The sequence below is a fragment of the Pyricularia oryzae genome, chromosome 5 (genome assembly GCF_000002495.2).
Source record: "Pyricularia oryzae 70-15 chromosome 5, whole genome shotgun sequence".
NCBI classification, from domain to species: domain Eukaryota; kingdom Fungi; phylum Ascomycota; class Sordariomycetes; order Magnaporthales; family Pyriculariaceae; genus Pyricularia; species Pyricularia oryzae.
The window spans coordinates 1,087,066-1,110,780 of NC_017852.1; the positions used below are offsets into that span (position 1 = coordinate 1,087,066).

The window sequence follows — 23,715 nt, forward strand, 5'->3', positions numbered from 1 at the left end:
TTACCACAGGCAAAGAGCAACTAACTCATTGTAAGCCCAGAGCAGGAATATGAGCCTTCATGTGAAACCCAAGACAGTTCGTGAACTGCGACGGAAGATATTTAGGTACGGCAAAAGTCGCACATTTTCGAATTTCTGGAAGCATTCGCAGAGGCCAAATAGCCATACCTACGCTAGAGTCCGTCGGCCTCGCGGCTTAGCGTTGGCTGCTGTGCACTACACTGCGCGCTGCAGAATCCCCCAAGTAGTAAGAAAACATTGGTAATATATCCACGGGTCAGCACTCGCATGGACCTCAACATCAGTCAACCAAGGGTTCACCTATTGTCAGTGTGTCGTACCCAAAACACCACTGTCAATATCTGGCCTTACCAAATTCCACCAGTCAAACTATTGTTTTGTTAATTGCAGTGACGTAAGTAGACAGTGCATCAGATCCTGATAATAAAGCCACGTGCGTCTGTCTGACTTGGAGCATTACAAAATTGTAGCAATTGTCTTTTGTGCGAAAGAGAGTCGGGGAAGAAAGGCAGATACTGCCGAGACATTCGTCTCACGCGTCAAAATTGATCAATTTCAAGGAGCACTTGCGCCTGTATACCCGAGTTAAGTCTTTGATCATTCCCTCCATCATTCGGAAGACACAACAGGGCCGACCTTGTGCTTCCAAACGGGAGCCTTGTTGGAATAAACCACAAGTCGGGCGAAATTCGATAGCGTGGCAAAGAAACTGAGAAACAAGTCGATAACAAATACGATTGAGGACTAGTCAATTTCTTCTGCGAGATCATGCCCCAGGATTCACTTACCTGACATAAGGCTCAGCAACGGGGCACATGTCTTTGTTGATTCGCATTTGCCCGCGACGTGCGAGGTTAAATCTTTTGGTATCGGCGTAGCACCTGATGTTGAAGTCAAACTCTTTGGCGCCGACCCATCAAATGCAATCCGAGGCCCAAAGAACACGACATTTTTCTGTCCAAGGTCATTCGCGTACCTAGTTCCGGGTTCATGTTTGAGCCCAGCCCGGCCGGGCGGGTTCCCAACCACATTTCCAGAGGTCAAAGGTCGTACGCGCAGACTGTTTGAGAGAAGCCTCAATGTCTCGGTCCTTTTTGCTGGGTAAGTGACGAAGAATTTCACGATAAATGCGTCTCGGTTGGCCGTGAGTGTAAAGAAAAGCAACAGGTTGGAGCAACGCAAAACAATTTGATCCCAAACGGATGGCTTCTTCTTTATAAACTCGAAATACTTGCTCATTCTTTCCTATTTTGGACGCCAAAAGGTTGGCGTTGAGCTGGCTTCTATTGGCCACGATCGCGATCTGGCAAACTGGCCTGCTGCTCAACATACATCACGTGACTATACATCTCAATTTCCCGCCAATCGGTGGTTTCGGGATTGTATCCAAGATGACAAACTCAGGCTAAGCCTGTTACGGCTTAAGAGAATTGCGTGATCGAACTTGCCTCATGGCAACATTGATTTGCATAGTTTTTTCAGATGCATGCCCGCCCCATTCTCGGAAACCCAACCTTGCCACACAGAAATGCCAACTAGAATGCTGGGGTCGATTACAAGTGCAATGGGCCCTACTACTAATACAAGCCCCGGGTCGGTAATACCATTTTGGGATGCTGCGCACGCCATGTATGCGACTCCGGATATCGGGGCTAGACATCAGCCACGAATGTCAACATGAATGAGGTTTGCGCCAGTCCTTGTTCTTTGATGCTCTTGTATTCTTACTTCAAATAAACACGTCAGCAAGAAAGTATTCTTGTGTCTGCAATCCTCAAGTCATTTTGATAAAGAAAAGTCAGTTCTTTAGTCTGAAGCACTTCTCCTGGGTCGCAAGTTTCAAGGGAGCGTTGTGCTCCGGCGGCTCTCGGCGGCGGGTCCCCCTACCCTGATCAGATCGCGACTCAAAACCAGACATTTTTCAGTAATTTGGTTACAAAAGATTCTCTCTCTCAAGACCTTGATGCCTAGTACTATCCATACGGGCAAAATGCAGTTGAAGAATACAGACTCGTCCGGCGGCGTTGCCGCCCAGGTAGAGCCCGTTGAGTTCAAGAAGGGCTCTTCAAGTTTACCCCTCGGCCAACATGTTGCCATCGACTCGATTTCCGGACCAACATATGCCACAGCACAACTCCTAGTGCAGCAGATTGCATACAAGCTCTCGGACAAGATCTTTTCTTATTCTCCAGAAACTTTCGACCTGGACCTTGCCGTTAAGCAGTGGGCCAGTGACAAGGAGAACAACATCCACGGCTATGCTACAGATGTGCTCCCCTTGCAAATCCGGACAGGGGCTGGTGCCTTTGCGCTGGGCTACATATTCTCCAAGGATTTCGACTTGAGCAAGAGGCATATCCCTCAGTCTCTCCTGGCGCCCTCGGCAAGCATTCGTCACCTTCGTGAGGCCCTCGACCAGTTGTCACTCCTTTACGGTGTGGCAAGCCCATTTGTGGCCCACATCGCCGCCCTCGATTATTCGAAACAGGATGGCCTTGTTGCCGAGTACGGCAGCGCGCTGCAGGCCGCCGAGGAGCTCGGCCTCGCCCTTGTCTCGAGCTCATCGGCATACGAAACTCAGCACATGGCCATCTTTGCCACTCTGCTCGCTGGTATTCTGCCCACTCTTCACATCTACGACGGCGTTCGCACTGCCCGCGAGACCCTTCGCATTGTGGACGGCCTGAACGAGGCAGGCATCAAGGATGTCTACAACAAAGTCTTCCAGGCCGTCGGCTCTCTAAACAAGCGCCAAGACGATGCCTCCAAGGTCCTCGAGACCCTCAAGGCTTTCAACGAGGAGCTCGGCACCGACTACCGCCCCTTTGAGTACTTTGGCCACGAGGCACCCGAGACCGTGCTGGTCGTATTCGGCAGCGTCGAGTCGCAGATTGCCACCCAGGTTGTGTCTTACCTTGCTGGCCAGGACAAGCGCGTCGGTGCCGTTGTTGTACGCATCTACCGTCCCTTTATCGAAGAGGCTTTCCTGGATGTGCTTCCCGACTCTGTGCGTCAGATTGCTGTCTTTGGACAAGTCCACGGCGAGAACCAGGTTGTGGACGCCTCTGTGCAGTCTGTGCTGTACTCCGATGTCCTCACTGCTGTTTCCTTCTCGAGCAAGTGGAACAACGAACCAACTATCGTTGACTCCAAGTACGCTGCCACTGATGCATTGACCCCCGAGGCTCTGGCCACGGTCTTCTCCACGCTTATCGCCAAGGAAGGCCAGACTTTCGATGTTCGCATCAGCCAGCTTCAAGAAGCCCAACAGTTCTCGTTCTGGGATGTGGACAACGCCGCTGCTGTGTCGGTTCCCACTGCCGTTGGCCATCTGCTCACCAAGCAATCTAACAACAACATCTCTCTGGACGAGGTGCATGATAGCGTCGTTCAGGGAGGCATTGTCCGCACTGACATCAGAAGCTCAAAGAAGATTGCCGACGCCCCTTACCAAATTGAGGAGGCTGATGTCACCTACGTAGGCGACGAAAATCTCCTGAAAGATGTCGACATTCTCCGAACTAACAAGGAGAATGGCAAGCTTGTTCTGAGGCTTCCCACATACAAGGCCGAGGACTTGGAGAAGCGCATTCCTGCCGATTCTCGCAAGACAATTCAAGAGCGTGCCATCGAGCTTCATGTGCTGGATACGGCCTTTTCTCCTGCTTACGAGACAATCGCGAAGCAGCTGGTCGAGATGGCTTTCCTAAAGGTTGCCAAGCCCGAACTGTCCACCCCTGAATTGGTCAAGCTGGCGAGCAGCATCGACGAGCCCAAGGCTGTCCAGGAGTCGGTTGATGCTCTGGCCGAGTGCCTCCACAAAGTCGACGTGCCCGAGTCATGGGCTGAGGTGCCCTCGGAATTTGTTCCCCCCAGGCGCCTGAAGCAGATCAAAAACCGCAGCTTCCAGCCTTTCCAAAAGGAGGAGCCTGAAGAAGTCCTCGACCTCTCCAACTGGGAGGCTGCGGCGAAGGGCCTCATCTTCAAGGAGGCATACGGAACGGCTGATAGCCTCCGCCCTGACCTTACTGTCAAGACTTTCAAGATCACTGTGAAGGAGAACCGTCGTTTGACGCCGTTGACCTACGACCGAAACATTTTCCATATCGAGTTCGACCTTGGCGACTCTGGTCTCACCTACCAGATTGGCGAGGCTCTTGGTATTCATGCCGACAACGACCCTGTCCAGGTCCAGGACTTTATCAAGTTCTACGGCCTCAACCCCGAGGACATTGTTCAGGTGCCCTCGCGTGAGGATCCTGCCGTCCTCGAGACCCGCACGGTCTACCAGTCGCTGCTTCAGAACCTCGATATCCTCGGCAAGCCGCCCAAGCGCTTCTACGAGGCTCTGGCCGAGTTTGCCACCGACGAGACGGAGAAGCAGAAGCTCACCAACCTCGGCGGCCAAGTCGGTGCCGAAGAGTTCAAGCAGCGCTCCGAGGTCGACACGTCTACGTACGTCGACATTCTCGAGGAGTTCCAATCCGCCCGCCCCTCCTTCACCGACCTCACCCGCATCGTATCACCGCTCAAGCGCCGCGAGTACTCGATCGCGTCAGCACAGGCCGTCACGCCGACCAGCGTTGCTCTCATGATTGTGGTCGTCGACTGGGTTGACCCCAAGGGCCGCACGCGCTTCGGCCAAGCAACTCGCTACCTGTCGCAGCTCCCCGTGGGCGCGACCGTCACCGCGTCGGTCAAGCCGTCGGTGATGAAGCTTCCGGTCGCCGACACGGCGCCGCTGATCATGGCGGGTCTCGGTACCGGTCTGGCACCCTTCCGCGCTTTTGTCCAGTACCGGGCGATGCAAAAGGCGCAGGGCAAGGATATCGGCGCCATCCTCCTCTACATGGGCAGCCGGCACCAGCGCGAAGAGTACCTGTACGGCGAGGAGTGGGAGGCGTACGTGGACGCAGGCGTCATCACGCTACTGGGCGCCGCCTTCTCGCGAGACCAGCCGCAAAAGATCTACATCCAGGACCGGATGCGCCAGACGGTCGACCAGATCGTGCAGTCATACATCACCGACGGCGGCTCCTTCTACCTCTGCGGCCCGACCTGGCCGGTGCCCGACGTCACGGCCGTGCTCGAGGAGGCCATCGCGCAGGACGCCAAGGCCACCGGGCGCAAGGTCGACCCCCGCAAGGAGATTGACAGACTCAAGGAGGATGGGCGGTACGTCTTGGAGGTTTACTAGACAGAGAGTAGTGCCTTCTCGGACGGTGGCCTGTGAAGATTCAAAATAAAATAAAAATTAAAAATTTAGGTTTTTATGCTTTTGTTCTTTTTTCCAGTCCGATATATTAGACCATCTTAGCACATATTGAAAAAGCGTAAGCATTTATGCGGACAGAAAAATGGCCGAAATCTTTGCATGCGGTTGATCAAGACAAGAACTATTGTTATGCCGAACTTGGAAACTTTGATCTATGATGATTTATATCCGCTTAATCTCATTCTTGTATCTGTTCGGATAAGGTGCAACGAGGGGCCTGTTCTCTACTCTAATTCTGGTGATGTTCGGATTTCGCGCCCTTCAGAACGCCGAAATTAACAACACTTTTTCAGTTGATCGATCTACACGGTGACATATGCAGGTAGATCTTTTAACCTCGGATTTTCTTTTACGTCTTTCCTGTTGCTTTTTGAAAGGGCGGATGTGGGTTTCATTCCTTGGTAGCACAAATTTCCGATAATGAGTGACTAGTGAGATAGCAATCGCATGTTTTCTGTCCATCGTATCAAGATGTTTGCTGTGGGATGGATTTCCTATCAGAATGCGGAGTGGGGCATTTTGCCATTTGGAAGTTTTTATGGAGAAGTCGAGCGCCCCCAGTTCGACACCTGTCTGTTTCGGAGATTTGTGGCATACTATGTTGACAATTCCAAATCCAAATCCCAGTGCCTTCGCTTTTTACTGTATACTGCGATACGTTTTTTTTACGTCTGTGGCTTGGGAAGCCTGGTCCAATTCCTGGGTATATGACATGATATTCACGTGGCACTTAGGGTTGCAGCACACCGCCTCACCACATACATGACCATCATTCTGATCTATAAGTAGCATCAAAAATACGTGCAGTATGCACAAGCCCGAATATCAGGGTGAGACCCCGCATGTGAAGTGAGAAATATTTGATTTCCAGTTGTTTTGATTTGCCTTGCGATATTTTTGGTTTCAGCAAAAAGTAGGTGCCCAGGCAGACTCAACCCGTTTCTGCAGAAATTAAAGTGGGCAAAACCTGCAGGTTTCCCGCGGTAGAAAGCATCCAGCTTGCAGCTTCATCCCTTTTGCTTGCATCTGCAACCTGCGGCGAGGGAGATGACACCACCCTACATCTGGGTGTATCAAAGAAAAAAAATCGTACCGTACACAAAAAATTTCGACCAGGTGATGCATCGAAGATGATTCTCGAAACAGTTTGAATGATATTTGTAAATAAGAGGGGATGGTCTAGGTATCATCCTGAATTGCTTTTCTTTTTATCAGTGTTTGGTCCTAGTCACGCGCTCATCAATTAAAATGGGATATTGGACGACGTTTTAGTACGGTACACCGAACTTGGAGAACAAAAAAATGACTATAATCCTGAGGGCCGTCAAAAGATCGGCAACCAGCCGGTTCGCCTACGCACGAGCAGGGGTCGGGGCGATGTGATGTGATGCGGTTCAAGTCTATGCCAGGCCAAGAGAGACATGAACCATGCCGGGCAGTGCAATGCTAATGCAGGTACCGTCTCAGTCGCTTACTACTATAGAGAGGGGGAGTGAGTACAAACGTGGCGAGGAGGTACGGTACAGCAGACAAGTAAGACAGCACTTGGTATAGGTAAGGCGTAGCGTAGCACCAATGATAAACCCGCCGATTGCCTGTACGGCGATGGCAAACGGTACAGTAGTCAGTTGTTGTTTTGTCATATGCAAGGAGCACCTGACACAAAGGCTGTTCCACGACTGAAAGAGATCCTAGTCAGTCTATATGTTTTTGTTATCCGTATGTGGGCAATAGCAATGCCTTACATAGTATAGCAAGCATTGAAATCTTATAAGCCATCTTCGGCCACTTGTTCTCTGTGGATAGGCATAATCCGGCTGGTTTAGTCATTCTAGGCATTGTATTGTTGATGAAGAAATTTAATTTTAACGCCCGCTAAAAATGCAGCTAACAGTAGGTAACGACAGACCTCAACGGTGACGCTTTGTCAAAAGCCACACATAGTTCAGCAGGTTGCACAGACCGTTTACTTCCCCTCATTCCGCAAACCACCTAAATCCAAGCTAAGCCAGTAATTAAGGCGTCGTCTAATGTGATTTCATTAATGACAGAGGTTTAAAGAAAAAAAAATACGACGGACATGTCTGATCGTTTCTCGCCGACATGGGACTAACCTGGGGACAAAACTCGTCATCGCAACGAGTCCGCCTTGTTGATTTTGCAGTCCTCTCTGTCATATGTTTGGAGACTCGGCGCGATGGAAGGATCAAGCTGGTTTCTTGACTGATGACTGATGAGTGGTAGTTTAGACCCCCCATTTACTGCCAGGCGACTGCCAATCAAAGTTTCCTGAGGGGACTAGGGGAGGGTTGGCGGCATGGCCAGGACCCACACACGCCTACCACTTTGCATCCGCTCGCGGTGGTGAGTGACAGGGGGTTGAACTATTAGCATCCTGGAACAACCTGGATCTCCTGTTCGGGGAACAGCTGAACGGTGGTGGTCAAGACAGGTGGACCCTGAGGGACGAAGTGGATTTTTTTCCCCTTACTGCAGTATTACTATGGTAGTTAAGGGACGTTCTTGATAATACGGTACTTTGGAAAATTATGGATTGTTTTCCCACATGAGCTCGCACTTCGCGCAAAGGAAAAAAAGAAGCAAAAGGAACAAAAGCAAAAAATCAACCAACCCACCTGCCATCTGACCTGTTATTCTCCTGACAACAACCTCTCTACCTCAACTATCTACTACCTGGCCGCTCTAACACTATTCTCCCATTACCCCATTGGCGAATCAGATTAGTGCCAGATGAGCGTGAATTTCCCTGTCACAGACCATAGGTAGCCCGAATCTCTCCTCCTCGAACACAAGCCAAACAGCCAAAATCAATCAAACTAAGTCCCCGACCCCCCCTGGTCCCTTCCCGCTTGTCATGACCTGAATGGCGGCGCGCTGTGGATCGGCGGCCCTTTCGTCTTGAGCTCGCTTCCAATCCCGGCAGATTACAGCCAGTCTTTTTTTTCGAGCTGTTCCGCGTCACTTTCCGACTGGACACATCACAGACATCCAGCCAAATTTGATTCGCTCGTTCCAGATTTCTCCGGGGTGACCTCGTCCCCTTTATTCGAACAAACCGAAACCATGCAGCGACGGCGTCGACCGGACCTCAACATCAATGTTGTTCCCGCACCCAACATTGCCATAGTCGAGCAGTGCCGTGACGACGCAGACGCCGTCCCTGCGCCGCCCCAGACGCTCCCAAACCAGAAACCCTCACTCAAGAGCAGTCTGAAGGCTGTGCCGCCGTCGAATCGAGGTCACAAGCAGCCGCCCCCAGTCTCGCTCGGATCAAAACATACAGGCGGCGCCTTTCTCGAGGACAAGACCCCTACTTCTCTCGAGGACATGTACAACACCAGTGCCGGTGATAATGGCGGAGGCCGATCCAACTCGAGAACACGCGACTCCCACGATCTCTCGATCCCCGCGCGCACCACCCGCGACTCACTCGTTACCAACATGCTATTGTCGCTCGACCAGATGTCGATGGGGCAGATGACCAGCACGAGACAGACCTACGAGGATTTGTACAACAGTCCTACCCTGACAGAGGCCGCAGCGAGGCCCATGTTCTTCTCGACTACCAAGCCGGCAGGCCCCAACCCATCTACTTCCCAGGGGCACTCATACTCGTACAGCTCAGACTTGGACGGCACCGACACCGAAAGCAAGGCGTCGAGCCACGCTGGATATCACCGATACCACCGAAGCAATAGCAGTTCCAACTTCCAGATGTCATTAGGTAGGATCAACAGTATGCGGGAGATCAGCCAAAAGAGCTTACCGGCGACACCGCCACGACACGGGCCGGCACACCACTCGAGGAATCGCAAGGGTAGCAAGGGCAGCAGCTCTAACAGCCTGGACGCCGGCTACCCACCAAACATCAGCACGTATCGTCGAACATCAAATGCGATAAATGGTCCCATTCGTTCATCTAGCTACGATCTACCTACAAAGCAAACAAGAAACGATGGTGGGCGTGTCGCTGGTGGTCAGGGCGCGTGGCAAATGGATTTTGACAACGCCAACCTCTATAATGGGGCTGACGGTCGCAGAAGTAACTTTGTTGCTAATGCAGAAGAAGAAGATGATGACTATGAGGTGGCCCCAACACCAAATATCCCCGGAGGTCCGCGAAGGTTAAATACCGTCCCTTCTCTACCGAATTTTCCAGCGTCATCGTCGCACTCGCAATCGTTCGTGCGCCCAAAATCACCAGCGATACCGCCCGTGGCCGATCCTGAACGCAAACGCAGCACCAGGTCGACACGGAGTGCAACGGTCGGCGCCAGGGCTCGCGCCAAATCCTCTGCGTCCTCCCGTGACCTTCCGCCCCTACCCGCGGGAGGTGCAGCAGGCCTTGACGCCGACTCGGCTCCGGCACCGCATGTCGGGTACGAAAAGTCAAAGGGACAGCCCGTGCACGCAGGAGCAAAGGGCCCCAGCGCCACGACCTCGTCATCACAGCAACCAAAGGAAAAGGTTGGTTTTTTCAGGCGTGTTTTTGGCGGTCGTAAGGACGCTGCTCCTCCTACCGATTCCCCGACACCCAAGACTGCCACCTCTCCACACTCCCGTAGAGGATCCGCCGACCAAAAATCCCAGATGAAGTTGCGAAGCACGCCGCCGTCGCGCGATAGCGAACACTCTGGCAACAATGCCCCTGTGCAGACTTCTTACGGCACTCTGCAGAAGAAGACTTCGAGCTTTTTCAGGAGACACAAGAAACAACAAGAAGAAGCTCCTCCTCTCCCTGTTAATATCCCCCATACCACCACTGGCCTACCTAGTACTTCCAATGATACGGCATCGAATTTGTTGCCGCCCAGGCTGGCATCTCCGCCAAAGCCAGAGTACAGCCCCGGCCTGACTCGAGCCCTGGAACCATACCTGATTAGCAGCGCCGGCCCCTCGCCCTCCAGGGATGTGGCTGGCTCCGGTACCTCGGCCCCCATATCTCAGTCCTCCAATAATGAAATCGACGACAATCGTCCAGAAAGCCGTACGGCAATCGAGGTCGACCGCGAGGTTCTATTGGACTCGAACTTCTCCACGTCCGACGGACAACTGGCCGCATCGTCAGATGGCATTATCGAATCGCAAACGCCGCGACGCCGAGATTATGTGTCTGCGGGCAACGCAGACACGCCACAGCGGCAAACACCCTCGCAGTCAAACCATATGATTAGAGCCGGCTCCTTCCTAAGTGATAGTGACAGCGACAGTAGCCCTCAGCGGCCTTCAAGAGCTTCCGAAAAGACGCTTCGGCCCAAGATGACAGACCCGAAGAAGCTCGTGCTGCCGATTGAAGGTCCTGCGCTCGAACCCCCCTCGGCCGGGCCAAAAGTCTCAACCGCTAGCCTGCCTAGTGTCAAGATCGACAAGGCCGAGCCTGAAAAGCAACGAATAAAAAAGTCGAGCAAATCACCGACTTCTACAAGCACAATGACTACCCCCACCACCACGCCGATCGACGAGCCCGAGTTTGTTGTCGGACAGCCTACTCCAGACGACATCCAGAAAGCACAAAAGATTTTCGACGGCAATGAGGACTTCATTACCAAGGAGAAGGCTGCGGCCTGGATGGGCGAAGAAGGCCCTATCAGACAACGAACGTTGCATGTTTACATGTCGCTGTTTGATTTTTCCAGCCGCAGCATTGTAGCTTCCCTCAGGGATGTGTGCAACCGGTTGATCCTCAGGGGCGAGACGCAGCAGGTGGACCGTATCTTGGCTGCCTTTGCCACGAGGTGGTGTGATTGCAACCCTGATCATGGCTTTAAGGCCATTGGTAAGTCTAGATAAATGCCTTCCGCGATTCTGAGGTCTACCCCGAGATCATCAAGGATTTCCACAGCTAACACCTGACTCTCATTATAGATGTTGTGCACACCATCTGCTACTCGATCATGCTGCTCAATACTGACTTGCACATGGCCGACATCGAATCGAAGATGACCCGCAGTCAGTTCGTCAAGAATACTATGGGTACCATTAGACAGTCGCTGGCTGATGCAGCACCGGATGCTTTTGGCAGGCAGAGCATCCTGCCTGGCAAGAACTCATCCCTGTCGCCCGAAGACAGCCGGACCTCGGTAGACCAGGATAAGCCTAACTTTAGGAACTCATTCCTGGGTTCCATCTCAGTAACGGGCCGGGAGGCAAGCAACGAGGCAGACGACTGTGGCCCACTCGTCAAGGCTCCATTCGAGGGAACTTTGCGTGCTTGGGAAGCTCAAGTCGAGATTGTGCTCAAAGACACTTACCAGTCCATCCGTGATCAAAGACTGCCCCTGTTCGGTGCTGGCCCACAGCTGAACTCGCAGAGTAGCCTCTCGGTGATTGGAATGCTGAAGCGTTCTCCCTCGGTGCTGAGCAAGGCGCCATCCGAAGGGCACATATCCACTAGGGGTCGTATCAATGAGACTTCGCGTCCTCCGGCGACTACTTCGAGATGGACATCCAAAAGTCGATCGCGGGCGAGAGCTCAATTGGGCGCCACTGGCTTCTCGTCTAGCCGCACCAGTTTCGAAGACAGCAATTCGCTATGGAGTCCATCTGTATCCTCGGCAACAAGGAGCCGCTACTCGCTGGGACGGACGCAGACCTCGATGTCGATAGAGTCAGTCGGCTCCAGTTACGCTGGGTCCAAATTCCAACAGTCAATCGGCTTCGCCAATGCGCTCAGCCAAGCCATCATCCGTGAGGATGTTATTGGAGGTGCAGGGGCCGCGAGTCTTCTTAGTATGGATAACAACGGGGATGAGGCTGGAAGCAATGTTGGTGACGGTGAACGACCACTATTGGAGGACGAGTCGCTTGAACTTGCGGGACCTCCGTGGGTGAAGGAGGGACGGGTTATCCACAAGCATCACCTTGACGGGATTGACAAGAAGGCGAAAGAACGCAACTGGTCCGAAGTCTTTGCTGTCGTCCAAAAGGGCACCCTCAGCATGTTCTCGTTCACACCCAACAAGTCAATGGGCAAAAAGAGCCGCGGCCGTAGCCATAGACATGATCTTGCTACCATGGGTGTTGGCGGCGGTGGACTCAAAAGCCCACCTGTTGTGGTCGGTGGTGGAAACTGGCAAGACAATGCGACGAACCTGGGCACCTTCAGCCTCAAGCAGACGCTCGCTTCGGCGCTGCCGCCACCGGGCTACTCGAGCTCGCGGCCACATGTGTGGGCGCTCAGCCTGCCCACGGGAGCAGTGCACTTGTTCCAGGTCGGCACACCCGAGATTAGCAAGGAGTTCGTCACCACGGTCAACTACTGGTCTGCGCGCCTCAGCACGCACCCTCTGGTTGGAGGCATCTCCAACATCGAGTACGGCTGGAGCGAGGCCATAATTAACAACCCGCTCGTCACGGCCATCACTGAAGCCACGGGCGGAGCGGCCAGCATCGCCAGGCCCGGCAGCGCCGCGGCAACAACGCACCAAGGCCACCAGTCGCGCGTCTCGCTGCACTCCCGCTCCGGCAGCTTCCGCTCGGGCTCGCTCGACTTTGGGCGCTCTAGGTCGGCGTCGCTGCAGTCGATGGGCGTGATGGACCGCTCGGATGCCATGTCGGAGCGCGGCAGCGCCAGAGTGCCGTACGCCGCCATGCACTCGGGCCGCGGCAAGCTCCCCGGCGACAAGATTCACATTGCCGACTGGCGGCCGCCGGCGCAGTCGCTGCGGGCGTCGTCGCAGTCGGAGGAGGGCCAGCTCGCCACGCTGACGGCGTACGTGGCCTCGATCGAGGAGGAGCTGCGACAGCACAACGCGCTGCGCAGCCCCATGCTCCTGGCCTTTAGTCCCCGCAGCAGCAACGCCTCCAAGGCTATGGGCAACTGGCAGCGCAAGAGCGAGTACCTGCTCCGCGAGAGCGTCAAGTACAGGACCTACGTCGACGCCCTGCACGAGGCCGCCCAGAGGAAAGAGGAAGTGTACGGCCAGAGGAAGGACGAGTAAGGCCGTTACGGCAGTTGGCGTTTGTGGGGGCTGGCTTTTTGCCCCGGCGCCCCCTTTGTATATTGTATTTTAATGGTGCGGGTGCGGGTGCTTCTTTTTTTTACGGCGGCCGGACCCCAAACCATTGTACATTCTGTTATGTCTTTGTTCTTCTGCTTTTAACCCTAGCCACGGGTTAAACTTTTTTTGGTTTTCCTTGTGTCAGAGTGCATATGGGTTCTGGTATTAATCATCCATGGGACGGTTTTTAAATGGTGTAATGAGAAAGTGGAAATAGCTTCTTTGACTTTGCTATGTAGCTTCCACTATTTTGGATGACAAGAACGAAGAAAGGATGAAGGGTAATTCAGATCCTTTTCCGACCTTTTCGCTGCTCTCCCTGCTATAAGTTGGACGTGATATTCTATATTTTGAGTTCATTGTAGGTACACAGTGAACCGAAACCCAGATATTGGGCAGTATGTGTCTCCAAGCCATATATTCACTTCCTTTCATATCGGCTACAGATTCTATCCACCACACCATCCATTCCCCCTAGTTCGCAGCTGTTTCGCCATACCGTTCTGAGCATCTTTGCAAAACTCCATCTGGAAACGAAAGTCTTTTTGAAACGCCGCCACACTGTTAAACTCCATCTCGAGGTACTCCTGGGTAAGCTTGCCGTCGCCGCAGCCGTCCTCGCACGCCGCCCGCGCCAGGCCCAGCGTGACGGCGACAGTGTTGCGGAGCTGGCGGCCGTCGAACTGGGCCTTGCGGATGGTCTCCTCGATATTCGTTAAGTTTACCTGAGACTAGAGCATTCTTATCTGCTGACTGGACTCGTTTGCTATTGGATCGAGTCTCGAGAAAGACGTCGGCTCCATCCCTGCGCATAATATTCGGCAACAACAAACAGTGAATTGTGGGCCAGTGACGGTGACAGTGACTTGCAACAATAAAATGGCCTTCCACCTGGTTGCCAGCTTAAAGATCCGGAACAGGTTTGACTCCAACTTCTTGGCTTTCACTACCCACGTCCGCAACGCTGACTGGCAAGGGCGGTTTGCGAGTGGCATTGGCAACCACCTCAGCAGTCAATGTTTTGCCAACTCCAGGAGGGACTGCCGAGGCGCATATGGCCCGGCACAGCAGAAGCAGTTGAGACACTGCGCTCAAAACAAGGGAAGATTTACACGGCGAGCGCAATGCCCTTGCCATTGGCAGCTTTGGGGAGTTCGAGGGCTACTGGGGGCGCATGATGGACAACAAACCCGCCTTTGACTGGATACGCGAGCGAGGGATGGGCCGCGCGACCAAGAAAGCCACCAATTTCTCAGCAGACGCCTACACAATTGTCAAAACTCTCAACCCGCTCGTGGAGATTATCAAAGTCTTAACGAGGCACCGTCTGGGGGCATGGCTTTGGGTACTCTATGCTTCGTGCTTGTGGTACGACGATCCAGTTCTCCCGATTTACCAGAGGCGTGTATGAGAGTTTCTGGATAAGAAATAACGACTTCCTCACAGGTTGCCAAAAGCCGAGCAGATTCAGAAGACCAAATCATCTCCAACATACTCGACATCAAAGACCGCTCGCCCGGCTTTCAGATGTATCAGCATGCCCATACCGGGGAACCGACCCTGGAATACCAACTGCGGCCCAAAATCGTGGATTCTCAACAAGAGCTTCACCGAATTCTCTATGAAGTCCTCCATGTTTTACTCCCAAAGAGGAATCAGTAGGTTGGCCCTCATTTGACGAACCGCCGTGCGACCGGAACACTAATCGGCCCACGAAATAAGCGAGATTTTAGCCCTTTGCTAGCAGGGCGTCGCAGCGAGGCCTAACGACGCGGCGTTCCAACGCGTCGAGCGCAGCCCACAGTTCCACAAGTGGCTCCGATGCTCACGTCACAGGTCCTCATGTTGCGTGGACTGGTTTTTGAAAAGAGAACATGAGCTTATGGTTAACATGCGAACACAACTCTATATGGTAGGTTCCTACAAATATGTGACAGAAAGGCGAATGGGATATAGGAAGTAGGAACAAGAAACTACAAAAGTCCGGCAAGGACTACCAGAAAGGTCGGATCCATGCAGTTTTACATTACAAAGCCGAGCAGTCTTGTTGAAAAATCAAGATCCAAAATACCATTCATACAGGTAAAAGAGAATAGCGCATCATGAATGTTTGAATCCGACCAAGTTTCCCAAGGCAGTAGAGAAAAGGGGGGCCGAGGCAAAAGCTCACTTTCCCAACTCCTTTGATTAAGATGTGAGAAGCTACGAAAACCCTGGGCGGTTTTTCTGTCGTCCACCTGGGCTCGAAAATGAGCGTCCTCAAATTCAAGCCCTCGGGCCAAGGGGGCCTCATCCCTTTTGGTCGTCCTGACGTCGAGGCCACGGTGCCTGTTGCGCTTGAAAACCTCTGCAACTTTTGGGAGCTTGAAAGGCATGTGGATGTGGAGGGAGAGCAGGATGGCAGGTGAATTTGGGCTGGGTTGACTGCCACCAATCGATATCGAAGCTCGCGGCGATAAACGTGCTGATAAGACCGGCAGTACGGCCCTCGCTCGAGGCATGTGACCTGATCCATCGTCATCCTCGATTATGAGAATTTGCCCTTGATGGCTCCGAGCACCAAGTTCTTCTTCTGCTTGCTGACATACTTGTTGACGTCGTCAGCCCAACCCTGGCTCTTGGTTTGCAGATTGTCCATGCTGTCGTTCACGATATTGAGCTTCTCTGTCCTTTCGTTAAGCTGCCGTGTTAGGTACTCGCCCCATCCCTCCTGAGTAGCCCCAGCTCGCATAGCCGTAGACGAACTAGAGACCCCACCTCCCCTAGCAAGCCTCTGTTCCTCCGCAGCAGCGGCAATCATCCGTTTGCTAGGTGGCCGGTCGGGCCCGCCAATAAGCTCGTCGAGGTCTGTAGGTGATACATGCTGCGTTCCGCTGATCCACTGCATGTTGCTGATTGTCGGGCGCGGCGGAACTTTCATGGCCGGGTTTATCATAGTATCGTCGCTGTTGCTGACCCCGGTACCACCTCCCCATACTGGGACCGCTACGAGCTCTGAAGGTCCAGCCCAGCAGAATATGTCGCCTGTGGGCGTAACCAAAGATCCTCCACTCCGGCCTGGATCCATCGTCCCATTTAATGAAGCTTTGCTGATCTCCTTGAGACCAGGAATCGAAAAGGCCCTGGCGGTACAGTCGCCAAAAACACCAACGATGGCATGACCATGTAGTTCAAACTCGGTGACAGCCGCAGCGTCACAGAAAACATTGTCAAATGACTTGGACGCACCCTTGGCGGTGGCGGGTTTGAAAATTCGAATTTCGGTTTGTGTTGCTATTTAGGATGTTAGTTGCAAACACAATGCCACCAATATACATGATATGAAGAAATTTGACTTACCGACGACGAGGGTGCCATTAACCTGTTTCCCTTCTCGCAGACCGGCGACTATCTCTCCTGTCGCCGCCGCAGGTGCGCCTGTTTCTGTCATGATCGGGCTGATACTAATGATCTGGTCTCCACAATTTACGACACCCGCGAGTTTCGCAGAGTATCCGCCACCCGAAGGTATCAACTTGAAAGTTGCGACTTTGCCTTGGTTGGTTCCGACAAAGCAGGCGATGCTAGAGTAATTATCGTCTTCAAGTGTCATCACTCCAAATTCGATGACTACAGGCCAGTCTTTTCCAGAGGACCCACTGGAGTGACCCCTGAGAAATGACGACCTCTTTTCTTGCTTTGTAAACTCTGCAATCGATGCCTGCATGATAATCGCAGGCCCCCGTAGGTCGATGATGCTGAAGAAGCCATTCTCAGACCCCACAGCTACAAACCCAACGTTGGACACTTGCAGCGCCGTAATAGGGCCCTGCATCATCTCATATAGAATCAGTGGCTGCAGACCCTCACGTAGTGACGGCTCCGACCTGATACTGATGTCCGTGAGTCCCCCGGGGTTAGACTTGATATCGGTTTCAGAATCATGCTGGAAGTGCTTGTTAGTGCCCCAGCGATATATTGCGACCTCGCCTGTCTTGGTTCCTGCAGCGAACTCGCCAGTATGAGAGGCCATCGACAGGGCTGTGATCTCGAGGTCCTCATAACGACCGGTGGATCTGGCAACATCAACCTGTAGCATGCCTGCGTTCTCAATGTCGTCTCCATGACCAACGTCCCATAACCGCACGGTACCATCGGCATGCGCGACCTGTATAATGTTTCTGCTGTCGTGTCGTCTTCGTAGTCTCCTGGCGAGTGCGCCTCCCTTCAAAAGCGGTTCGCCTTGGTTTCTCACCTCAATCATCCCAAGCCATCTTTCTCTGCTGACAGTTGTAACAGCAACCTTCATCACAAAAGGATGAACAAATGTTAATGAGGGGTGAAGTTGGTTGGTTGGGCTAATGGGATAACCGGATGGAAAGCTCATGGTGATCATCTCTCCAGAGTTCAGCAGTGCGATGACGGCTATGGGGTCTTGAGCGCCGGCAAAGTGGGGAGAAGAGCGCGGGAGGAGATAAAACTCTGTGATGTCTGCACCAAGTGGAGCTCGTAGGAGATGTTGCCGTTTGCCCTTGAAGTGGTTTGACAGTACCTCCCAGGAAGAAGTGGCATATATGGGAGTTGGACCGAGCTCCAAGAAAGTGAGCCCCTTTTCTGTGGAGCCCACAGGAAGTCCGCCAGCTATCAGCAGACCGGTATCGTCCGGGTCATTCTTACAACACCACGCAATGTGCGTGAAGGGTTCCAGAAGGACAGGTCGGGGAGGTTCGGCTGTTGGCTGATCAACATTGATCTCGGATAATGACCTGGCTGCAATCATACGGCCATCTTTTGCATCCCAAAAGACAAGACTGCCGTCGTCATGGGCTGTCAAGACAAAGGTTCCCGTGGGATGCCAGACAGCCTGTATGACGCGAGGAGTTCGTACCGTGTTGACCTTGTCACCGGTTCCTCCGGGAGCGCCAGGCTGTAGGACATATTCGAAGAATCTGGTGGGCTGGTTCTGCTTGAAAGAGTAGATTACAGCGCCGCTGTTGTATGCAATGAGAAGCTTGCCAATGTCCCGCGGGTGCAGCTGCATCGACACCATGTTGGGAGCTCTGACGCGCGGGTCTCTCTGCTTCCAAAAGTTCGGCAGGCGAAAGTTTGAAAGACGCGAGCGGTCCAGATCAAAAGCAAACACGTCTCCAGAAGTCGTGCCCATTAGTACCCAGTCCAGCATGGGATCTGTCACCATACAGGCGACGGCGCCTGCATTCCCGTAGCCGCCGAGCCGTTGTGCGGTATCCAGGTCCCATATTGAGAGTTCGCTCCTGGAGTCTAAGCTCACGAGCCTGTCCGCAACAAAGTGCAAGAAGCGAATTGAGGCTTGCTTATTCGGCGATATACATTTTTGGACGCGAGACTGGCCAAAGATGTATATCTTGCCATTGCCAAACTTGGATTCATTTGTGCCAACAGCAATGAGTGATTGCACAGGGTCGTAGGCAACACAGCTGTGAAAATTTTGCGTATGTGAATTCTTGTCAGTGGATGGACTGGGAAATCTGGATATTGAGCATAGGCGAGATGAGTATTTCCGAGGGATCATGGGCGAACCTTATCTGCGAGTTGATTCCATATCGTGCTTGTTCGGCGGGTGAGAAGTGTTGGGGCTCGATTTTGACAGATAGGTCGACATTCATGCCCGCCTGTCGACTTCTGAGAAAACTCGCCATGGCGCTTGTGACTAGACTAAAGCTCAACTGCACGACTGTTTATGAAAAGAATGTAGAAATGAGCCCCTACCAGTTCGGAAATAGCCCATTGACGATGGATTTCGCGGTTGAAAAAGGTACCCAAAGTCGGTAGAGCAGATCTAGTCAAGGAGCTCAATGGTAGGGCTGATGAATACCGGCGAGCTTGCAGTGGTGGGGAGCAGCACACGTCACCTCCCCCACTTGCCTTCCTCCGTCCCACCGTTGTAGTTGCAAAGCCACGGCGGCAGGGGTCAGCAACCTATTCTTGACGACTGTGACCCTACCCCCTCCTACATCTTGCCTGGTTGCCTCCATGATTGCCAAGCTTGAATTTGCGCTACACCCCAAGCTTTGGTTATCTGAAAATTTAACCACATCAGACTGTTCCAGAGCATCGGACGCTCCACGTTCAGATTTGGATGCACTCGGGCATTAATATGCTCTGGATAGGCGAAGTTAGCCTAGCATAAACGAGGGAGGAAAGTTACGCTTGTCTGGCTGGCCAAGCAGACATCATTACAAGACACGCCAGCTTCAACAGAGATAACCTCAGGTTCCAGAATCCCACTGGAAGCAATACTGCGACAACGAGTAAACGCGTACGTCAGTTCAATAAAAGACCGACATTAACAGAAATGCCTCCGTAGAGAAACTGTCAACCGGTTGCGCAGCTTTGACCAGAACTCATTTGCAATAATATTGTAGATGGTCCGAATCTGATCGCGGCGTTATGGAGTTCAGTCCAGGTCCGGGAGGTCCATCTTGTGCATTATTCAGTGTCTGGTCTTGATCGGGCGATTACAAGATAATTATCATGGGTTATTTGATGAACCGGATGATAGTCGTCGCTTGAAGAGATGAACAAGGTGTATATTCGCTTCTTGTTCTGGTATCATCAAGCGTCCCCATATTTAAAGAGTCATGGCTGGGTTAAATATACCCACAGAAGCAACAGCACAGCTGAAAAGAAAGAAATGAAGAAGCAACTGCTCTGCAGCAGGAAAGCCAAAGCCGTAAATGCCCCAAACGCGCCCTTCTCAGTATCCCAAAAATTGACTCAAAAATATCACAGGTGGTAAATATCGCCCTAAAGTTACCACAGAGCAAAGAGCTTACCCCCGGCTTCCAACGCCGGTCCAGAGGCCCTTGGACGTTTCGACAACTTTGTTCGTCTCCACTCCCGGTCTGAGTGCTGCCGGGTGCGATACTGGCGGCGCCTCATCCATGGCAACATCTCCGCTGCCGTCACCGTCTGGCCTGGTGCTTCCGTATCCTGAGTCTTTGTGCGTCGCGGCACCGACAGTACCCACCTCACCCGTTGATGTCGGGATAGAAGCAGCAGCAGCAGCAGCCGCCGCCGCCTTGTTGGGCTCGCGCGACTTGACCCCAGCCATCAACCGCTGGCCATTGAGACCCTGGCCTTCACGGAGCTTGTTGATGGCGCGCACAGTGTCGATGGCGGCGTGTAGCGTGCGGCGCGCGTTGAAGTTCTTCTTGACTGTCGGTAGTAGGTTGGCACCCTTGTCTGCCAGATATCCGGCGACGAACGGGTGTTGAAGCGCCTCGTGCGCCGACATGCGTTTAGTGGGATCAATGGTCAGGCAGCGCCTAATAAAGTCCTTGGCCGAGTCAGAGACGCCGCGCCAGAACTCAATCGGAGTGAAGCTGTAGTCGGCATTGAGGATTGCCTGCATCTCCTCCAAGTCGCTATCCCGATCGAATGGAGTGTAGCCACAAAGGAGGAAGTATGTAATGACGCCGAGGGCCCAGATGTCTACGGGTTTACCGTGTCCCGTCTTCTTGAAGATCTCGGGCGCCATGTAGCCGGGAGTGCCACAGGTCGTTGTGAGCACATGGAACTGCTCCTCATCCATTATCCGCGAGAGGCCAAAGTCAGCGATTAGAAGGTCTGCATTGTCCTCGGGCGTTCGGAAAAGTAGGTTTTCCGGCTTGAGGTCGCGGTGAACGATGCCGTGGTCATGCAGATATGCGACGGCAGAAAGTGTCGCGCGTATCAGGTCCACTGCGTCTGATTCATAGTAGGAACCTTTTCGGCAGATCCTGTCGAAAAGTTCGCCGCCGAGAGCAAGGTCTGTCACCAGGTATAGATTGTTCATGGTCTCGAAGTAATCCACTAGCGTAAGGATGTTTTGATGCCCCATGGACACCTTCTTGAGAACAGCGATTTCATTGCGAACCTGGGGGCGGAGTAAAGGGTCAGATCAAGCAAGTGAAGCATTGCGCACCAGTTGGATCGCAATCAAGGCTTAAACAAGCAAAACTATGGGTGAGTCTTTCAACGTACCATGTGCTCGCGTCCTGCCATCAATCGTTTGTTAATGACTTTGGCTGCATAGTACCGCCCTGTGTCTATGTGCACACATTCTTTCACAACTGAGTATGAGCCTGCGCCCAGCGTTTTTCCAACCTTGTATCTACAAGGTTGTATCTGGCCTTGGGTTGTCTGGGTGGTGGCCATGGCTCTGGAAATGTCGGTATATAGGAGTATTGGGATGTAGCCACGGGAGAGATAGCGATGGGGTTGGACGGTAGTCGCGTGTGGTGGTAAACAGTATATACTATATCTATGTGGGCAGCGCGCAGCGATAGAGCAACTGCAGTGCACGACGTGTTCTCGCAGAGTCGAAAGGTTCGAGAGATGGCGCCGTAAGCAGAATAAATTGGAATGGCAGCTTTCCGGCTCGGGGACGTTATCTATTGGATTTGTAGAGAGGGGTGGGTTGCCTGCCGAATCAGCGGCAATTGAAGACTAAGCTACCCGGTTATTTGGGCGAGGTAGCACCTATGCAGGCGGGTACGGTGTGTTGAGGAGCTAAAGATCCACGAGTCTCGGTTCCGGCGTCGAATGGCTGGAAAGTGCCGGTGGCTTGTTCAAATATAGCCGGCGTCCTTATCTGGCGGTGGTCTAGAAGCAGGCTCTGTCTAGATTTGCGGGCCAAGAGTGTGCTTCTGTAAGGCAAGGTAAGGTAGGTGGTAGGTAGGGTAGAGTGTTTTGCTATTCCTGCAGCACCGGAAGCCAATTTGCTCTGCTCCCCTCCAAGGGGAAGAAGGGACGGAGAGGGGCACATCAGCCCAAGGTAGCGCCCAAGCCCCAGAACCTGGGGTGGACCATGTCTCAGCTGACGGTGTGGAGCAAGAGGATGAAATGGCGCCAATCAAGGCCCCTGGAAATGGTGGTCCAAGGCGCAACACCGTACCCTGGCCGTTCAATCAGGGTTCACGTTTGAGTTCTCGCACCGCTTGTGGCCCCCAAATCGCCAGAGGTTTATTTAGTCCTACTTTTTGCATAACAGGAGTTTGGGGAAGCGCCTAGGACTGAGCCGCTGTTGCAAGATTCAAAAAGAATTGGCGCGTCTGCATGTCGACGTCCATCCATTTTAAACGCGCGTGTCTTTGGGATTTGGCAACTTGGCTGTTATTCCAGATGGGCTAGGATATCATCATCCATTACTGGTAGTCTGGTACTTGATCGCTGGGGCCGGTGAATAGATTGATAGTGGTAGTACTGACGCAAGTCAATTGCAACAATCCGGCAACTCTTTTGTAGCTGATAAAGCCGCCATGGTTTCTCGTGAGATTCAAATCAGCAATCAGCATAGCTAGGGCTGCTTTTGATTAATTGAGAGAAGACAGGAGTGGAGTGGCCGGCCTTTCAATCTGCAGGTCCACCACGTCTGAAATTCTTTTTGGCAGAGTGGTGCTTTTTGGACGCAAGTCTGACTTTGTTGTAAAACTTTTCCCTGCACTCGGTGACGCAGTCAGCATTGTCATACTTGAGGGTTCTGGGTTTCAACTGGAGCAACATGATGCCAATCTGGCTTGAGATACCCGATCTCTCATGAATGACGAATTAAATTACACTCGGTCGGGAAAATAAATCGAAAACATGCTTGTATGTAAGGATTACTCACAATGCTTTATACTTGTCAGTGGTTGCCTGCGTGGTTTCTCCCGGAACTGTGTCTGTATATATGCGCTGGATCTCTTCAAAAAGCTTGTTGCGGTTCTCTTGAGCATTCACATCACGACTGCGTGACGTTTGGGCTTGCATTGCTATCGAGTTTGTCCCCTTGACATAGTATTTTGACTCTTTGAGGCTGCTGTGTAACACTCTAGGTAAACACGGAAGCAGCACATCGAGTGGCCATGTAGTTGTAGCTTTACTCTCAGTTCTTACACGGTTTTCGTTTCTCGTCAGTAACTGGAGTTGCGAGGCTGAAGATAAGGGTGCAGCTCGGGTCTCACGAAACGCACTTGTTTACATGTTGACCTCCCGGTCCACTAGACCTGGAGTAGGATGTTTGTCCGGGTGGTAGAATATTAGCAGTTGCTGACTTTTTCCAATCTCGAGCTTCATTTAAAGCGATGGGATCCAGTTCGATGCTATTAGCACCTCGTCTAAATGGTCTTTTTAAAACCAATGGGCGTGTCGGATGTGTCAGTTTGAGAACGGTACGTGTCAAAGCTTGTAGTCTGAACATGATGACAACGATAAAGATTGACAGAAAAGTGTGACAGTTATGACACAGCGACGGATTTCAAAGTCGCAGCTAGAGCAAAGTAAATATTATAAGTTTGAGTTGGATGGCAGCAGAGTAAGTTTGTCTGTTGTCTAGGCTGATGCTTGACTGTCCCGTAGCTAGCAAGGTTCACGCCGCTGGTAATTAAGCCGTCTACCGTACAGGACCTGCAGGACCAG

The 23,715-nt window shown here is 52.5% G+C and overlaps 6 protein-coding genes across 6 annotated transcripts; 2 read left to right on the forward strand and 4 right to left on the reverse strand.

Annotated features, from left to right (window-relative positions):
* The first annotated feature begins 1,637 nt into the window (after positions 1–1,637).
* Positions 1,638–5,458, forward strand: MGG_00929 (sulfite reductase flavoprotein component). Its single transcript, XM_003717975.1, has one exon. The coding sequence runs from the start codon at positions 1,985–1,987 to the stop codon at positions 5,216–5,218; it is 3,234 nt and encodes a 1,077-aa protein (XP_003718023.1). The 5' UTR covers positions 1,638–1,984; the 3' UTR covers positions 5,219–5,458.
* A 2,356-nt stretch (positions 5,459–7,814) lies between these two features.
* MGG_00928 (Sec7 domain-containing protein) lies at positions 7,815–13,620 on the forward strand. Its single transcript, XM_003717976.1, has 2 exons — positions 7,815–11,093; positions 11,183–13,620. The coding sequence occupies exons 1-2, from the start codon at positions 8,381–8,383 to the stop codon at positions 13,255–13,257; spliced, it is 4,788 nt and encodes a 1,595-aa protein (XP_003718024.1). The 5' UTR covers positions 7,815–8,380; the 3' UTR covers positions 13,258–13,620.
* A 109-nt stretch (positions 13,621–13,729) lies between these two features.
* MGG_17340 (uncharacterized protein) lies at positions 13,730–15,061 on the reverse strand. The gene is made up of 3 exons (XM_003717977.1): positions 14,813–15,061; positions 14,508–14,580; positions 13,730–14,021 (listed from the first exon to the last, which is right to left on the reverse strand). The coding sequence occupies exons 1-3, from the start codon at positions 14,950–14,952 to the stop codon at positions 13,767–13,769; spliced, it is 468 nt and encodes a 155-aa protein (XP_003718025.1). The 5' UTR covers positions 14,953–15,061; the 3' UTR covers positions 13,730–13,766.
* Positions 15,062–15,190: 129 nt separating this feature from the next.
* MGG_00926 (uncharacterized protein) lies at positions 15,191–19,144 on the reverse strand. The gene is made up of 3 exons (XM_003717978.1): positions 18,856–19,144; positions 16,657–18,752; positions 15,191–16,590 (listed from the first exon to the last, which is right to left on the reverse strand). The coding sequence occupies exons 1-3, from the start codon at positions 18,972–18,974 to the stop codon at positions 15,845–15,847; spliced, it is 2,961 nt and encodes a 986-aa protein (XP_003718026.1). The 5' UTR covers positions 18,975–19,144; the 3' UTR covers positions 15,191–15,844.
* A 510-nt stretch (positions 19,145–19,654) lies between these two features.
* Positions 19,655–22,256, reverse strand: MGG_17341 (CAMK/CAMK1 protein kinase). The gene is made up of 2 exons (XM_003717979.1): positions 21,301–22,256; positions 19,655–21,193 (listed from the first exon to the last, which is right to left on the reverse strand). The coding sequence occupies exons 1-2, from the start codon at positions 21,472–21,474 to the stop codon at positions 20,108–20,110; spliced, it is 1,260 nt and encodes a 419-aa protein (XP_003718027.1). The 5' UTR covers positions 21,475–22,256; the 3' UTR covers positions 19,655–20,107.
* Positions 22,244–23,670, reverse strand: MGG_17342 (uncharacterized protein). The gene is made up of 3 exons (XM_003717980.1): positions 23,271–23,670; positions 22,928–23,188; positions 22,244–22,756 (listed from the first exon to the last, which is right to left on the reverse strand). The coding sequence occupies exons 1-3, from the start codon at positions 23,495–23,497 to the stop codon at positions 22,669–22,671; spliced, it is 576 nt and encodes a 191-aa protein (XP_003718028.1). The 5' UTR covers positions 23,498–23,670; the 3' UTR covers positions 22,244–22,668.
* Between the last annotated feature and the right edge of the window lie 45 nt (positions 23,671–23,715).

What these genes read in the sequence shown, in the direction of transcription:
- MGG_00929 (XM_003717975.1), top strand. Translation starts at nt 1,985, where the DNA reads ATGCCTAGTACTATCCATACGGGCAAAATGCAGTTGAAGAATACAGAC.
- MGG_00928 (XM_003717976.1), top strand. Translation starts at nt 8,381, where the DNA reads ATGCAGCGACGGCGTCGACCGGACCTCAACATCAATGTTGTTCCCGCA. An exon ending in TCATGGCTTTAAGGCCATTG is followed by an intron (nt 11,094 to 11,182) that starts GTAAGTCTAGAT and finishes CTCTCATTATAG; the next exon opens with ATGTTGTGCACACCATCTGC.
- MGG_17340 (XM_003717977.1), bottom strand. Translation starts at nt 14,952, where the DNA reads ATGGAGGACTTCATAGAGAATTCGGTGAAGCTCTTGTTGAGAATCCAC. An exon ending in CGAGCGGTCTTTGATGTCGA is followed by an intron (nt 14,581 to 14,812) that starts GTATGTTGGAGA and finishes ACAATTGTGTAG; the next exon opens with GCGTCTGCTGAGAAATTGGT. An exon ending in GCGTATCCAGTCAAAGGCGG is followed by an intron (nt 14,022 to 14,507) that starts GTTTGTTGTCCA and finishes ACGAATATCGAG; the next exon opens with GAGACCATCCGCAAGGCCCA.
- MGG_00926 (XM_003717978.1), bottom strand. Translation starts at nt 18,974, where the DNA reads ATGGCGAGTTTTCTCAGAAGTCGACAGGCGGGCATGAATGTCGACCTA. An exon ending in GGAATCAACTCGCAGATAAG is followed by an intron (nt 18,753 to 18,855) that starts GTTCGCCCATGA and finishes AAATTTTCACAG; the next exon opens with CTGTGTTGCCTACGACCCTG. An exon ending in TAATGGCACCCTCGTCGTCG is followed by an intron (nt 16,591 to 16,656) that starts GTAAGTCAAATT and finishes CATCCTAAATAG; the next exon opens with CAACACAAACCGAAATTCGA.
- MGG_17341 (XM_003717979.1), bottom strand. Translation starts at nt 21,474, where the DNA reads ATGGCCACCACCCAGACAACCCAAGGCCAGATACAACCTTGTAGATAC. An exon ending in TGGCAGGACGCGAGCACATG is followed by an intron (nt 21,194 to 21,300) that starts GTACGTTGAAAG and finishes CTCCGCCCCCAG; the next exon opens with GTTCGCAATGAAATCGCTGT.
- MGG_17342 (XM_003717980.1), bottom strand. Translation starts at nt 23,497, where the DNA reads ATGTTCAGACTACAAGCTTTGACACGTACCGTTCTCAAACTGACACAT. An exon ending in GGAGGTCAACATGTAAACAA is followed by an intron (nt 23,189 to 23,270) that starts GTGCGTTTCGTG and finishes AAACCGTGTAAG; the next exon opens with AACTGAGAGTAAAGCTACAA. An exon ending in ACTGACAAGTATAAAGCATT is followed by an intron (nt 22,757 to 22,927) that starts GTGAGTAATCCT and finishes CACCGAGTGCAG; the next exon opens with GGAAAAGTTTTACAACAAAG.